At 42.4% G+C, this 14524-nt stretch overlaps 1 protein-coding gene across 1 annotated transcript in view; it reads left to right on the forward strand.

Annotated features, from left to right (window-relative positions):
* Positions 1-1303: 1303 nt before the first annotated feature.
* PHYH (phytanoyl-CoA 2-hydroxylase) overlaps positions 1304-14524 on the forward strand; it is a 27148-nt gene continuing 13927 nt past the window's right edge. Inside the window, exons 1-3 of the mRNA XM_018553716.1 lie at positions 1304-1401; positions 11503-11558; positions 13749-13859. Of these exons, the coding sequence (XP_018409218.1) occupies positions 1336-1401; positions 11503-11558; positions 13749-13859 (233 nt within the window). The 5' untranslated portion in view covers positions 1304-1335. The remainder of the gene's footprint in view (positions 1402-11502; positions 11559-13748; positions 13860-14524) is intronic.

The following is a 14524-nucleotide window of genomic DNA, read 5'->3' on the forward strand; positions in this document are numbered from 1 at the left end:
GTAGTCCTCTACAGGTGGTGGCATTCTGCATTGGTGTATAATGTATTGCTGTGTAATGTACCTCCATGGTGGAGCAGTGTCTTTAGACCCACTTCTGTGCTCTCTTCTTTTGGTGCTGCGGTGCCCCTCCTGATTCACCACGGAGGTAAGGCTTAAAAATCACTTCATTCAAGTCTCTCCTCCTTGACAGATTAGATGGGGCACTGCTGGGAAAATAGAACGAGCCCAGAAGCAGATCCTAAATTAACAAAGCTGCACTGGAGAATGAGGCGATTTGAAGCCTCATCTCTGCGGTCGATCAGGAGGGGCGCCACTGTGACATAAGAAGAGAGTCCAAAAGAGTGGTGGTGGGGGGAGAGAGGGGTCTAGCATTCCTTTCCATTCCATTGGTAATTTCACTCACAGATATACAGTACATTGAAGAACTAATAGTGACAACGGAACAAATCTGTACAAAGATTTCACTGCTTGTAATATGTGAAAGGAGCCCCACTGCTTACTGTGTCCACACAGCAATCACAACCAAGCACGATTTTACCATCTGCCCTATTAATCCTGGTTTAAACTGAGCGTATTGTAGCGCGTTTTCTGCAGTAAAAAACACAAAAAAATCTCATTCATTTCTATGGCCCTGTTCACATCTGCGCGTTTTGTCGCAATAAGCAAAACGCCTGTGCTGGAAAAAGTACAGGAGCTTTCTTTTTTGGCATATTACAGCTCGTTTTGGTCCCATAGACTGAATAGTAGCTGTATGTGCTCATACATTCCGCCAAGAAAACACGAGAAATGAAGCGTTCCAGACCTGTAAGCCTGATTGGCTATAGACCTAACAGACAGCTGCCTCAGCCAATCAGGGCTGTGTTTACATAGACAGCAAACACTCGGAATCTGTGCCGGGGAGGGGGCGTGGGTTGTGCTGCCCCACAAGATCAGTAAAGTGGGGAGAGCAGGATACAGTGGCTGCACAATGGGGAAGAGCCATACAGAGAGCTCTCACAAGACAGATAGTCCCTGCTACTCAGTACTGACAGCTGCAGTCAGAACTTTTGCTGACCCAGTGAGCGTCGCCCAGGGTATGTGTTATATGTGTCATGCTCTGGATATGTCACTGGAAGCTACAAGAATGACAGTATGACACTTCTGAGCGGTCCCACAGCAAGCAACGATAGCCTCGGTCACGTAGGCTGTGATTGGACTTTGTCCAGGGGGCGGAAGACGTCACATAGGGGGCGGGGCTAGGGAGTGCTGCTGTCGGTTTATACAGACAGGCTTCGTATAGTGACCCGCATTAGAGGCTTGTCCGCCCTTCAAAGTGTCCCCACCACCGGCAGTGACATGCAGGCCCGAAGTCTCAACATCCCGGTAGGAAGCGGCCGCCTGTCCGTTCTTCAGCGGCACCTCGTATCCTTTTTCGGCTCCAATGGTCGGGGCAGTTCTGGGTTATATAATTATTATAAGTAGGAATGATATATTGCTTGGTGTGTGTTTTGTTTTCTTCGTCACAGAAATTGCTGCTTCCGGGAAGTGTCCAGGCTTACCTGTCCCTTACACACTGTGACTAGAGCAGGGGTAGGCAACATTGGCCCGCCAGCTGTGATGGAACTACAAATCCCATGAGGCATTGCATGACTCTGACATCCACAGGCATGACTCCCGGAAGCAGATGTATGCTGGGATTCGTAGTTTCACCACAGCTGGAGTGGTAAGGTTGTCTACCCCTGAATTAGAGTGCCATGGAAATGGAGCTAAGAGTCCCTTTAAAAAAACTCCAGTCATAAAGGTAGCTTCTGATGTGTAATAGATCACTGCTCTCTACTACAAATGCCTCTTGTATTTAGACAGTATTTGTATATCTTGGAGTTTACCTTTTAAAGAACAACCTCTACAAGAGTTAATTGTTCATTTTGGTCTAGGAGTGAAAATACAGTTCTACTCACCTGATGCTTGGTCACTCCTGGCTGCTAGAGCAGTCCTTGCAGCCTCTTCTCCACTGGGTTTTGGTGGTCCAAGGACTGCTAATGTCCTCATGTCCAGTGCAAGTCCATTGACCTGCATTGGATATGAGGATGCCTAGGAGCAAACCACAGCCTGACCGGAGCAGATAAGAGGTGAGCGGTCACTGCCACAGGACCAAGGATCAGGTGAGTATGTCTTCTTTGTTTTAGACCCTAGACCAAAACAAGAATCATTTTTAAAATACCCAGAGCTGTTCTTTAAAACAATCCCTTTTTGTTATTCTGTTGCAAGGTTTCTTGCTTTTCTGATCCTGCCAGTAACAGCACTCCTCGTTTCAGACTGACAACACTAAGCTGCTGCCTTGCAGTAACGTTGTCAGCATGCCCTTTGTCAGTTGGCAATTGGGCTGATATTCCTGCTCTGTGTCCTAGCGGGGAGGAGAGAAACTGTGACAGCCGGCCGAGCGCTGCAGGAGGAGAGCGCTGTGAGCGGCCGGCGTCTCCTCCCACGCCGCTTAGCCTCCTATCATAGTCCGGCAGAGTGGTGTTGGGGCGAAGACAGCGCTGTCACAGGAGGCTGGGCTTTCCTCTCTACACCACTCGATCAGCCTCCTGTGACAGCGCGTCAGAGAGGAGAGCAGTACAATCACTCAGTGATCGCTGAGTGTTTGTAGATTATTGAGGACAGAGTATGTTTACTATATCCTCAATTATGAATGAATGGGAAGTGTTCATTCATAGTTGTAGTTATAGTAAACATACAATGTCCTCATGTTATGAATGAACAGGAACACTCAGTATAGAGGATTCCTGTTCCTTGATAACAGGGGATACAGAAAAAGAGATAAAGGACTCTGTGTTCTCAATCTCTTTTTCTATTTTAAAAGGGAAATGTCAGGGGTCTGTTTAGATCCCCAATATTTCCCCAAAGCCCCTAAAAGTAAAGTAAAAAATATTTAATAAAAAATGAATTAATAAATACATATAAAAAAATTAAAACGTTTATAAAAATAAAATATTAAAAAAAATTAAAATAAAAAACATTTTCGGTTGCGGCCTGACAAATTTTTTTTATTTCGGTATCGTTTCGGTTTTAAAATTTCCATTTTGGTGCACCTCTAGTAGTCACCACTCCAAGCTCGCACCTGTGATGGACTACAATCTCATGTTTGGTTTACTAATTTGTATTGAGATTGTAGTCTATCACGGGGCTTGGAGCGAAGACTACTTTACAACACACACAGGGACCATGCGGAACAAAAGTAGTCACCCTCCAGGAGAAAGGACAGTGTCAGCACCAATTCAGAGATGATTTGAGGTTCTACAGGATCTTGAGGATCTATTATACACAAATAAGGTACATTTTTGGTACTAGTTAAGGTACTTGAATGTATTTGTAAGATTGAACTCCTGAGTTTAGTGTGACTTTAGTAGGGTAGACATGTATATATTTTCTTTTTTCAACCCGCCGGCTGAATGAAGAAAATAGATTCCTCCAGCTAAATAGCATTGATGGATAAACCCCAAAGCAGCATCTATTGAATTGTGACAGTGGCCGCCGGCTGCATGTAGCAGCAATCTTGTTGTGTGACATTGTCAGCTTGCTGTGCGCACCCTTAGAGATGACTGCTATCAGGATTGTGCACACCAGCTCAACATATAACTTAAAACAAGGAATATCAGCCCAATTTCACTTCCGGCATGGTGCCAGACATACTGAAAAATATCATTTGAGATTACATACACCTGAACAGTTTCCCCTTTCAGAATAGCTGCCTAAAGCTGGCCATACACCTTACAACCATCGCACGACTTTTGTTGTGCGATGGTTGTAAGGTGATTAAAATTTCGTACAATCTGCCCATCTTGAACAGGCAGATCGTACTTGCGATCATCGCAAGCCCTCCCCGCTGAGTGAGGGCTTCCGATGATTGCAGTGCTGAGTGGGCAGTGTGCGCTTGCGCACACCGGCCTGTGCGGCATTCGTCTTCCGAAGACGGAAGACGAAAATTGTGCGACCTTACAGTAGAAACGGTTTAACGCCTTCCATACACCTGCCGATTTATCATACGATCGCGGGATCACCCGCAATTATCGTACGATAATCGGCAGGTGTATGGGCACCTTTACTCTGAGGGAGAATGCCTCCACCTCACCACAGTTGTGTTATCCATGACATACTGATATGACTATTGTACATTGGGGGGTAAATGCTGCAAGGATCAAGTGAGTATATCTTCTTTATTCCTTTCCCTAGAGAAAAATGAGCAGTTGACCCTTGCAGTGAGGGAGGGGGACTGCAAAAGTAGATTTATTTTCTTAAATACACTTATTTAACCCTTTCACTGTCAGCAATGTATGCAAGGGTTAACTGCTTGTTTTTCTGTAGGAGATGGAATAAAGAACATCTCTTGGCTAGCATGGCTGCTGGTTCAGATCAACAGCATTTTCTCCTCCAGACTCTGGCGGTCTAAGGACCTGTCGTCACATTTAATACCGGTCTATGAGGCTCCATTCACACCTAGGCGTTTTGTCACTCAAAGCTAAGTACAACAAAATGCTCATGAGTGACTTCTTGAGTGAGTTCTTTTTTCTTCTTTTTAAATTTGCATCTCAAAATTAAAAAAAATGTCAATTGTATGAGTTCGACAAATGAAAGTGCCAGAGTGTCTAGTGTTGTATGAAACATGTTGTATAATTCTGGAGATGGACTAACTGCTTATCAGTGTTACAGTGCTAACATGAAGAATATGAACTTCAGTCACTGAATGTACACTTGTACTTTGCACAGAAATATCTTTTTATTTTCCTCCCAGGACACGGCTTGGTTAATAAGCTCGATAAGATATGGTGTGTTTGTTCGCTGGTAACATTTTAGGTTGTTTTTTTTTGTCAGTAATAAAAAGTTACCATGGAATATAAACTGTTATCCCTTTAACAAACTCTACATCACAGTATTCATGTAAATAGAACAGTAATCTGGGTGTTATTTACTCACGATCAGATGTAGAAATAAAAACATCCTTTTATTACACATAATAAAACACATGATCCTAAAACCATACAGACCTTCCCCTTCCCTTCATATTTATACATGCACTATTTCATGATATTGGACCCTTCACATAGGTAGTCGGATAGCTACAATATTGTTTATAATTAAAGGGATACCTATTTATTATTCCAGTGTAAAGTTCTGTTTATACACCCCAAACTTCATCCCTCCAGCTGTGGTGAAAGCACAAATCAAGCCATCATTAAGATGTAAACACTAAGGGCTTGTGCACACCACATCCAGATCATCTCCAGACCAGATTGTTTCTGGACCCAAAATGTATCCCGATGCTATTTGTGGCCTCTGTTCACACCAGCGCAGTCAATTCCAGACCAGAAAAATAATGCATGTCTCATTTTGTCTGGTCTGGAATGCACTGGAACTGCGTGCAGGTTCACACCATTCTTCGGACCAGATCTGGTTCTGAAAATGTTGTGGACCTGCCCTAAGTGCTCGTGCACACCATGTCAAGACCAGACCAGTTTGTTCCCAGGCGAAAAAAGCATCCCAAAAAGTCCCTATGGTATTTCTGGGCTCTGTTCACACCAGCGCAGTCTGTTCCAGACATAAATAAAAACTGCTTGTCTCATTTTCTCTGTCTGGAATGCATGGAAACGCATCAACGTACTGGACCGCACCTGAAAGCCCAAAAGAAACCACTTCCGGAACGTGGCAAAACGCAATCCAGATCTGGTCCTGAAAATGGTTTGAACCTGGCTTAAGAATCCAAAGTAAATGTGCAGTACTGTTGTTATATAAGTGCTGTTCTGGGGTACATGGTTGTGGCTGAAAGACACCCCTATTGTTGTGCCAGCATTACCAGCTTTTTCAAGGGGTTCTATGCATTCACATTTCTTGCTCCCTTGTTCCTATTTATACAACTTTTATCCAATCAGGCAATTTATAATCAACATCAACTAAGACATATGAAAAACATGGCTGGTTGTAACCAGCTTTGTAACATTGCTTTGTAACATTGTTTCTGTGTTGTATGAAATGTTATATGAACTATAGTTGTGTGAAAAGCCACATATATTTCAGTATTTTGTTAATGTTTTTTTTTAAAAAGGACTTACAATATTCAGGGGAATCTTTTTAAAATGTTGTCTCTCTGTTACTCCGTATGGTGCTTCCTTTAAAAACCCATGGCAAGGGTGTCGTTTCGTAAAACTCCCTTTGGGTCGAGTAGATAACGTTACATTGACTCTGTGCTTAGGACTCTCCAGCTGCTTTTTGATATCGTGGTTAAACGTTTGAGGAATTTCATACTGAGCAGAGTAGAAAATTGGTCTGGCAGCTCCCTGCTTTCACAGAGTTCTAAAGTAAACCTATCATTAGAGAAAAGTGTGTACACTATAGCAAACCACTTGTGTTCACTCAGTAACCCAGGAAGTATTAAACCAGAGGATCCTTATAATAGCCAGGCAACTAGAAGAGGTCAGCTATGGCATCCTTCTTTTCCTCATGACAGATGTATTTTGTGTGTGTGGATCACTTGTATTAAACGAGCGCCGGCTTCCCGCATTACATTTAGTCCTGCATGCCCGACGCAGGGCTAAATGTAGGAGAAAAAACATCCGACCTGCGGCCGGAACTACATGTCCCGGGTGTCGGGCGATAGAAGAAAGGTGCGGTTAACGGGCTGACAAAAGCCCAGGCGCCAGGACGCAATTTCTAGTCACATACGCAAACTGGTGCCTGGGATTTGTCGAGCCCTGGTTTATAGCCAATTCTTCACAATGGTATTGCTGCCCTCTATTGTTTTTCCATTGTTCATAGCTGGTTTTCTAACAATGGGATATTGTTTTGGGGCAACATTACACCCAAGCTGGCCAGCAATAGCCTGGCCTTTGGCATTTGACTGTCTTTAGATGGCATTTGTGATACTGTGCTGCCATCTGGAATTGCAAAAAGAGAGAAACACCTGCCATAGAATGTAATGCAAGTGTATGGGTAACATCCACAGGTGTTGCCTCCCAATTTTCTAAAGCCAGCAGCCCAGGATACAGAGAAACTTTACCCATATCTTTAAAATAACAACAAACATACCTTTTAGTAATGTTTTGTGCTGACAATCTACAAACATATACTTCTAGATAACTGCTGGCTTTGTATTCTTTGCATTCCTTATTTCTCTTTTCTTCCCAAGTCTTCTGACAGTGGCCATGTTTACTAAGGGCAGATTACTAGCTCTCCCTTTACTTCCTGGATTACTGGCACATGTGACTAGGACATGTGACCATGCATATCATCTCCAGGGAGGAAAATGCCTTTCCCTGAGATCTCATGAGATTACAGATGAGATTTCCCAGCAATGCTCTGTGATGTAACCTTCACAGGTTGTCTCATTCTGCAAGCACTATTTTTGCAGATCGCACTGGACCAGAACGCAGGCACTAATGTGCCTATGTTCTGGGGCGGACGATTGCACTGCGGGTAGGGGGGCGTGGCTGCGGTGCCATTGACTTCTATGCACCGCCACGCCCCCTCCCACCTCTGAACGCAGGGAACCGACCGCCTTGCGTTCCAGAGGCCGACCGCTCTGGAACGCAGCCTTTGTGGTGTGAACCAGCCCTTAGAAAGAGAAGTCCAGGCTTTTGAAAAATGAACCCTTGCAGTGGAGCTACCCCCACACTGCAAGGGTAAACTGCTTGTTTTTTCTCCAGGGGCGAAAATAAAGAAGAAACACTCACCTGATCCCCAGGTCCTGTGGAAGTGAACGCTCACCTCTTTCCCTCTCAGCTCTGGCTGTGGTATGCCGCTTCAGCGTTTTTACATCTGATAGATCTTTATGGACTTGATGACGTGACGGGTCCTTTGACCATCAGAGCCCAGGAAAAAAAGAGGCTGTGGGGACCGGTCTAGCGGGCGGGTGGAACCGATGATCGGGTGAGTATATCTTCTTTCGTTTTTGCTCCCTAGACAAAATGAGCAGTTAACCCTTTCAGTGTGAGGTTAGCCCCACTGCTAGGGTTATCTATTCAATATCCTGGAGTGCTGCTTTAGGTATTATAAATATCTACTGTGTTTACTTTATTCTAATAGTCTGTGATTAAACAGTTTAAGCAGCTCTTTTTAGGTTGATCTTATTGCGTTGTATGCCTTGCTGTGCATTGCTGAATGTACTTGAATTCCTATGTGTTGCATACTGGTCTTGAAACAAAGGCTAGATCATTTTTCCCCTACACAATCTGCATGCTGATCATTCTCATAGCCAGGAAAGTTTTTTCTTTTGCCTGAGGAATTGAGGTTGTTTCTGTACCAGCCTTTAGCAACCCTATCTCTTATATTAGACCAAAAAATGGGTATTTTATTGTGTTTGTGTACACAAAAGTGCACGCATATACGCACCTATGCGCGTGTATATATATATATATATGCGCATGTAAGCGTAAATACGCAATATACAATTTTGCTCTTGCGTTGTGTGTGAATAAGGCCTTAAACAACATGCGTGTGTAAAAAAAAATGCTCCTGTCACAAAGAAGTTAAAGATCAGGAACTCATGCCACACATGGTTAGGTGTAAATTCAAGTAGTGATAACATCTGCGGTAATACTGCTTGCTTTATCATAGACCACTTAGTGTTAAGCATTAATAACTCTGTAAACAAATGAAAATGCTTATGCATGAAAACTTTAAAGCTTATTTCCACTTTTGCAGTCAAATTTAAGAAAACCCCTCTTTAATTACCTTTTAGATGTCTTGTTACAGCAGGTGACATGGCTGAATCTACGTTTTTCTGTGTTCCTTTACAGTGATCTGTCCTTATAGAAAGACTTAAGGTGCCCACACACCTTACGACCATCGCAAGACTCTTGTCTTGCGATGGTCGTAAGCTTATTAAAAGCTCGTACGATCTGCCCATCTTGGACAGGCAGACCGTACTTGCGATCATCAAAAGCCCGCCCTGCTGAGGGTCAGGACTGTGTGGAATCTGTTTCTCTTATTAACTTCATTAACATACAATGCAGAAGCCAGGCTTTTTATCCTTTTAACTCTTTATTAGGACAGACAGTGTTCAACTCTACTTTACAAAGTATATTGAAATCAGCCAGCGCTGCACAGACAGGGTTATCGCAAACCCTTCACAGACCCACCAGGAGAAGCCAAGTAGCAAGTAAAAAGCATTTTAAACTGCAAGAAGCATTTTTATTTTTTTTATTTAGCTTATGCTGTGTGAATAGGAACATGCAAAAATGGGAAAACACTTTAAATGAGAAGTGCAGGGAGAGTAAACATACTCTTCCTGCTGCTAAGAGCCACCATGGGACATTGCAGCTGTCATACATCAGATCTGACACTGAGAGCTGAGCAATTTTTTAACTGCTTATCTGTCCGCTCTCTGTCCATGCTCTCAGATTGTCACTGCCCCGTAGGGTTTCTCCCCTCCCCTCTCTGCTCTTCCAGAACTCACTGCTTGGACAGACAGAGACAGGGGAGGGGGCAGGCATGGCTGGCTCTGGCTTTAAAGAGGCAGAGCAAGCTGTCCCTTAGGCAGCCATGGTGGATCCCGGAAATATTGTCAGGATACTTCTCGGCTGCCGCAGAACTCTCCACTGTCAGCTGATAGCAGGCATTAGCTTGCTGTTTCCTGACTTTGGGTCACAGGAACAGGGGTGTTTTAAGCCCAGCTTACCGTCGCCACTGGTTGCCAGGAGCCAGCGGGACACTGGGAAGAGTGTCCCAGGTTGCTCGAAGCAGTAGCGTGACAGTACATTAGTAAATGTGCTCTTGTGACCCAGTAGAAAGGTAAACTTAAAGTGGACCTTTACCCCCCTTTCACTAAAAACCACATCAGCATACAGATCTGCATGCTAATCTGAAATCTTACATGCATTAGCTAAACAAAATATTTTTCTTTTACTTACAATTATTGTTTTTCCACTTCCTGGTCCTCTTGGGCATTGGTGATGTAATCTGTGTCCAAGCGTTGCATCCTGGGAAGGTTACATCAGCAGAGCATTGCTGGGAAATCTCATCTGTAATCTCACGAGATCTCAGGGAAAGGCATTTTCCTCCCCTGAGATGATGTGCATGGTCACATGTCCTAGTCACATGTTCCAGGAAGTAAAGGGAGATATAGCAATCTGCCCTTAGTACAAATGGCCACTGTCAGAAGACTGGGGAAGAAATAGGGAATGCAAAGAATAAAAAGCCGGCAGTTATCTAGAAGTATGTGTTTGTAGATTGTCGTTACTAAACATTTCTCAAGGTGGCTTTGTTGTTTTGAAGATATGGGTAAAGGTCCTCTTTAAGAAAAAGGTTTGTTTTTACTTTTCTTTTAAAATGCAGATACTAACACTGCTTTATCCTTGCATGTTGTACAATCAGCATGAGGACTTTTACCCAGAGATACCAGCTCAGCAGGCCATGCCAAATACCAGCTCGGCATCCCCATAGCTGGATAGCCAGTGAGAGTGTGCACCCCTCCTACCACCATACCAATACAAAATCAACACTGGACAACTCAGGAAATGTCAGGGCTTGTCATTATTTAATTTTAGGCTAATACATAAAATCATATGGATTATGAAATACTGCTTGGTTATTGTATTTAATGTATCAGGCCTAAGGCTGGCCATAGATGCATATATTTTGCAATTCAACTGTTTGATCAAATCATCTTGAAAATATATATATATTTTTTAATTCTTTACTAACTGAATCCATGCAGGAAAAAGAGGAAAAGGTATACAACATCTATGGTTTCAGGAAATGCAATAAGTGCAAATTATGAAAAGATCATTTGATGCAACACAAGTTGTACATTTTGCTTGCTTCTAAACAATCATTTTTAAGGGTCTATTTATAATTTAAAAAAATGCATAGCTCCAGCAAAACTGCAAATAAAACAGCTGTGTGCTTAAGGCTATTTTCTCTTCTGGTTGAATCCTCTTCAAATATAATATCAGTAGTGAATCGCAGAAAATACCACATTCTGACCACTAGATGGAGCTGGGGATCATAGGAAATAAATCCATTTTAGGGTTAGGCTCTGAGGATACCACAATAGCTGACTTTAGCTCTTCCACTGCCATGCTGTCCCATAGAAAAAGTCATTTTTGCATATTAGGTATTCCCATCTATCCGCATTTCTATGTATGGGCAACCTAATACAATGTAAAAATTCTAGCGAATGCTGGGGGAAATTGGCAGATAGATGTAGCTATGAGAATCTTCACAGTAGCCGTGGTTACACTTATCTGCTAATTCCCTCCTTTAGAATTGTTAAATTGTATCTCTTGTTAGGCTGCCCATACACAGACAGGCAGATAGAAAGGAAGACCTAATATGCAAAAAATGACTTTCTATGGGACAGCATGACATGGGAACAGCTAAGGTCAACTATACAGGTAACCCGGAGCCTACCATGTTTGTCATTGAGATTAGTTATACCAGGCATTGATTGCTAATATATTGTGTTGTCCATCTGTTTTATTTGAAATGTAACATGTAGAGCCATTTTATTTGCCTTACATTGAATGTCAGACCGCTGTTCCTGTGTCAGGCCAGGTTTCAACTGTCAGTCATCCAACAAGCTTCCAGTAAGTATGTTTGCACCCTTAATATCTGAATGCAAAAGGTATCAGGTAAAAAAAATGATTAACACTTTCAGTGGGGCTATCCCTGCACTGCAAACGTTAAGTGCTCGTTTGGGTCTAGGTGCTAAAAAAAAATAGGTATACTCACCATACCTTCCGGGTCGGCTTGTTCTTGGACCGGTGTCTCAAGTGTCTCTGCCCCTCTGCTGCATCGGTATAAGGATCCTGGTGTCATCACATTCTTTACACTGTGCATAGACTGTAAAGATGTTCGGACACTGAGGAGGAGGACACACACTTCAGTGATCACAGGAGCAGAGAGCTGACGGGGATGGTCTGGTGAGTATAACTTTTGTTTAGTACCTAGAGAAAAACAAGCGTTTAACCTTTGCAGTGTGGGGGTAGCCCCACTGCAAGGGTTAATAAAATGTTTAACCAGAGTTTTTCTTTAAGAGATCTATTTTTTGTCAGCAATTTTTTGGGTTCTATGTCCTCCGGAGGAAATACCAAGACGTTGAAAAAAAAAATTGATTCACAGAAAATTATTATAATACAGGATTTATATAGCGCCAACAGTTTGCGCAGCGCTTTACAATATAAGGAAGACATTACAATTACAATACAATTCAAGACAAGATGGTAAGGAGGGCCCTGCCTGTGAGAGCTTACAATCTAAAAGGGAGGGGCACATTGATGGATCATTCGAACAAACAGCAACATTTAAACAAACAGTATTATACACAATGACATTATGTATGTTTGTGCCAGTGTCTTCAGTGTTCATTTGTTCCAGTGTCACAAATCTTACTAAAAGTCTCATAGAACGAACCATACTTGTATTGTTATAGTAAATGTGCAGTTCTGGCATGTGCACCCCTCTGTATCAACTAAGTGTACAGCAGTTATAAAATGTAGAATCACAAGAAATGTAAAGTAGAACTTCAGCCAAACATAAGATAAAAATGAATAGCCCCAAAAAAGATCAAATAAAACTAGTTTTTGCTGATATATTTACCTTCAATCCAGAGATTCTTCTTGTCAGCACATGAACTGATTGACTCCTTGTATTTCATCTCCGTCTCACACTCAAGGCCTGCTGTACAGAGACTGCAAGAGGCTGAAACCAGGTCAGATTCTGGTACTTACACTTCTTGTATTAATAAAATACATTTACTGATGTAGCAATGATTGCAGATCTACAATAATGGGTGTTAAAAAGTATGCCTTTGTTTTAATTATGACCTATTAAACCAATATTAACCATTCCATTTAGTGTCATACACTATTTCTAACAGAAGAGAAAAGGAATAAGAGTTTGGAGTTATAGAGTCATAAAACAATATAAAAAGAAGTAAACAAGCCATACAATCATAATGTCTAAAATGTACAACCTTTAATATCTACAAATATGTCTATAATATGATACCCCTGCTGAAAAGATATGATTCTTGCCTGTTTCCAGTGTTTACACTGATAGGACAGGTATGTTCCCAATAATGTCTATTTTTCCAACATCTTTTTAAACTTGATATTACTTATAGTATATGTACTTTAAAACACAGGTCCAATTCACCCCCCAAAAGTCATTACTTTGTAGAGCCACCATTTGCTGCAGTTACAGCTGCAAGTCTCTTGGGGTATGGTTGTATAAGCTTGGCACATCTAGCCACTGGGATTGTTGCCCATTCTTCAAGGCAAAACTATTCCAGCTCCTTCAAGTTGGATGGGTTGTGTTTGGTGCTCAGTAATCTTCAAGTCCTACCACAGATTCTCCATTGGATTGAGGTCTGGGCTTTGACTGAGCCATTCCAAGACATTTAAATGTTTCCCTTGAGACCAGTTTTAATTCCATGTTGTAATGCAATAAAAGAGGTAAAAAACAAGGGAGTGAATGCTTCCACAAGGCACTGTTTACAGATAAACTGGACTAAAGACCTTTTTTTTAATTCATATACTGCTAAAGCCACTTGTACATACAGGACTTCAGTTTTGGTAACACAGGCAATGCATACTGAATATTTCCATGCTCTTTTTTTTTTTCTGCTTAGCACCGAGTACTATTCCTGTGGCGTAGACTTTTATCTTTGTAATGTACTGGTGATTATAACAGACAACAGTTCACTTGTGTATTGCATTACTGTGTGCTTTGTAGAAAAATTGGGTTCATGTTTCTTCTGTACTTTCTCTCGACAGATATACTTTGGATAATAATCTGCTGACCACAGAACAGAGACAATTCTATGAGGAGAATGGCTTTCTTGTTGTGAAAAATCTAGTGTCACCTAAGGACATTGATGAGTTCAGGTATAAATGTGTTCCACGGCATTTATTATTCCCTGATCGGGTGAATATCTGAAAACATTAAGACCGGTATTATGATGTATACAATAGGATAAGGCCCTTTTCACACTGGGGCGGTTCGGCCGTGCGGATCCGCCCACATGAACGATCCCATACATTGCTATGGGGACCGTTCATGCGACCGCGTGAGCCGAACCGTTCCCCTCCCAAATTGCTCACCTGAGCGTTTTTTTCTTCCCATACAGCTTTCAATGGAACTGCGCTCATTAGCGTGGTTTTGGGAGTTTTTTTTAATTGCGTTTCAGCTCTGAAACGCAATTCAGAACGCCCAAAACTGCATTTTTAAAAATCACGTGGTAACCATGCCCTGGGGTGAATGGGGTCTAAGGCATGGTTACATGTATATGCAGATGCTGACTGCCCTCAAGTTAGAGAGTCTTCGGTGCACTGCAGAATGGTTCATATTCTTGTATGCTTAGCCCTGCCAATGGAGAGGGGGAGGAGAAAGAAGAGGTAGGATGCTGCAAGCATTGGCTTTTTAGGGGGCTGGAGGATGAAGGATGCTGCAAGCATTGGCTTTTTAGGGGGCTGGAGGATGAAGGATGCTGCAAGCATTGGCTTTTTATTTTTAGGGAGCTGGAAGGAGAACAGTGATCAACCAACAGTGT

Source organism: Nanorana parkeri, unplaced genomic scaffold, assembly GCF_000935625.1.
Source record: "Nanorana parkeri isolate BGI_ZX_2015 unplaced genomic scaffold, ASM93562v1 scaffold128, whole genome shotgun sequence".
Lineage (NCBI taxonomy): Eukaryota > Metazoa > Chordata > Amphibia > Anura > Dicroglossidae > Nanorana > Nanorana parkeri.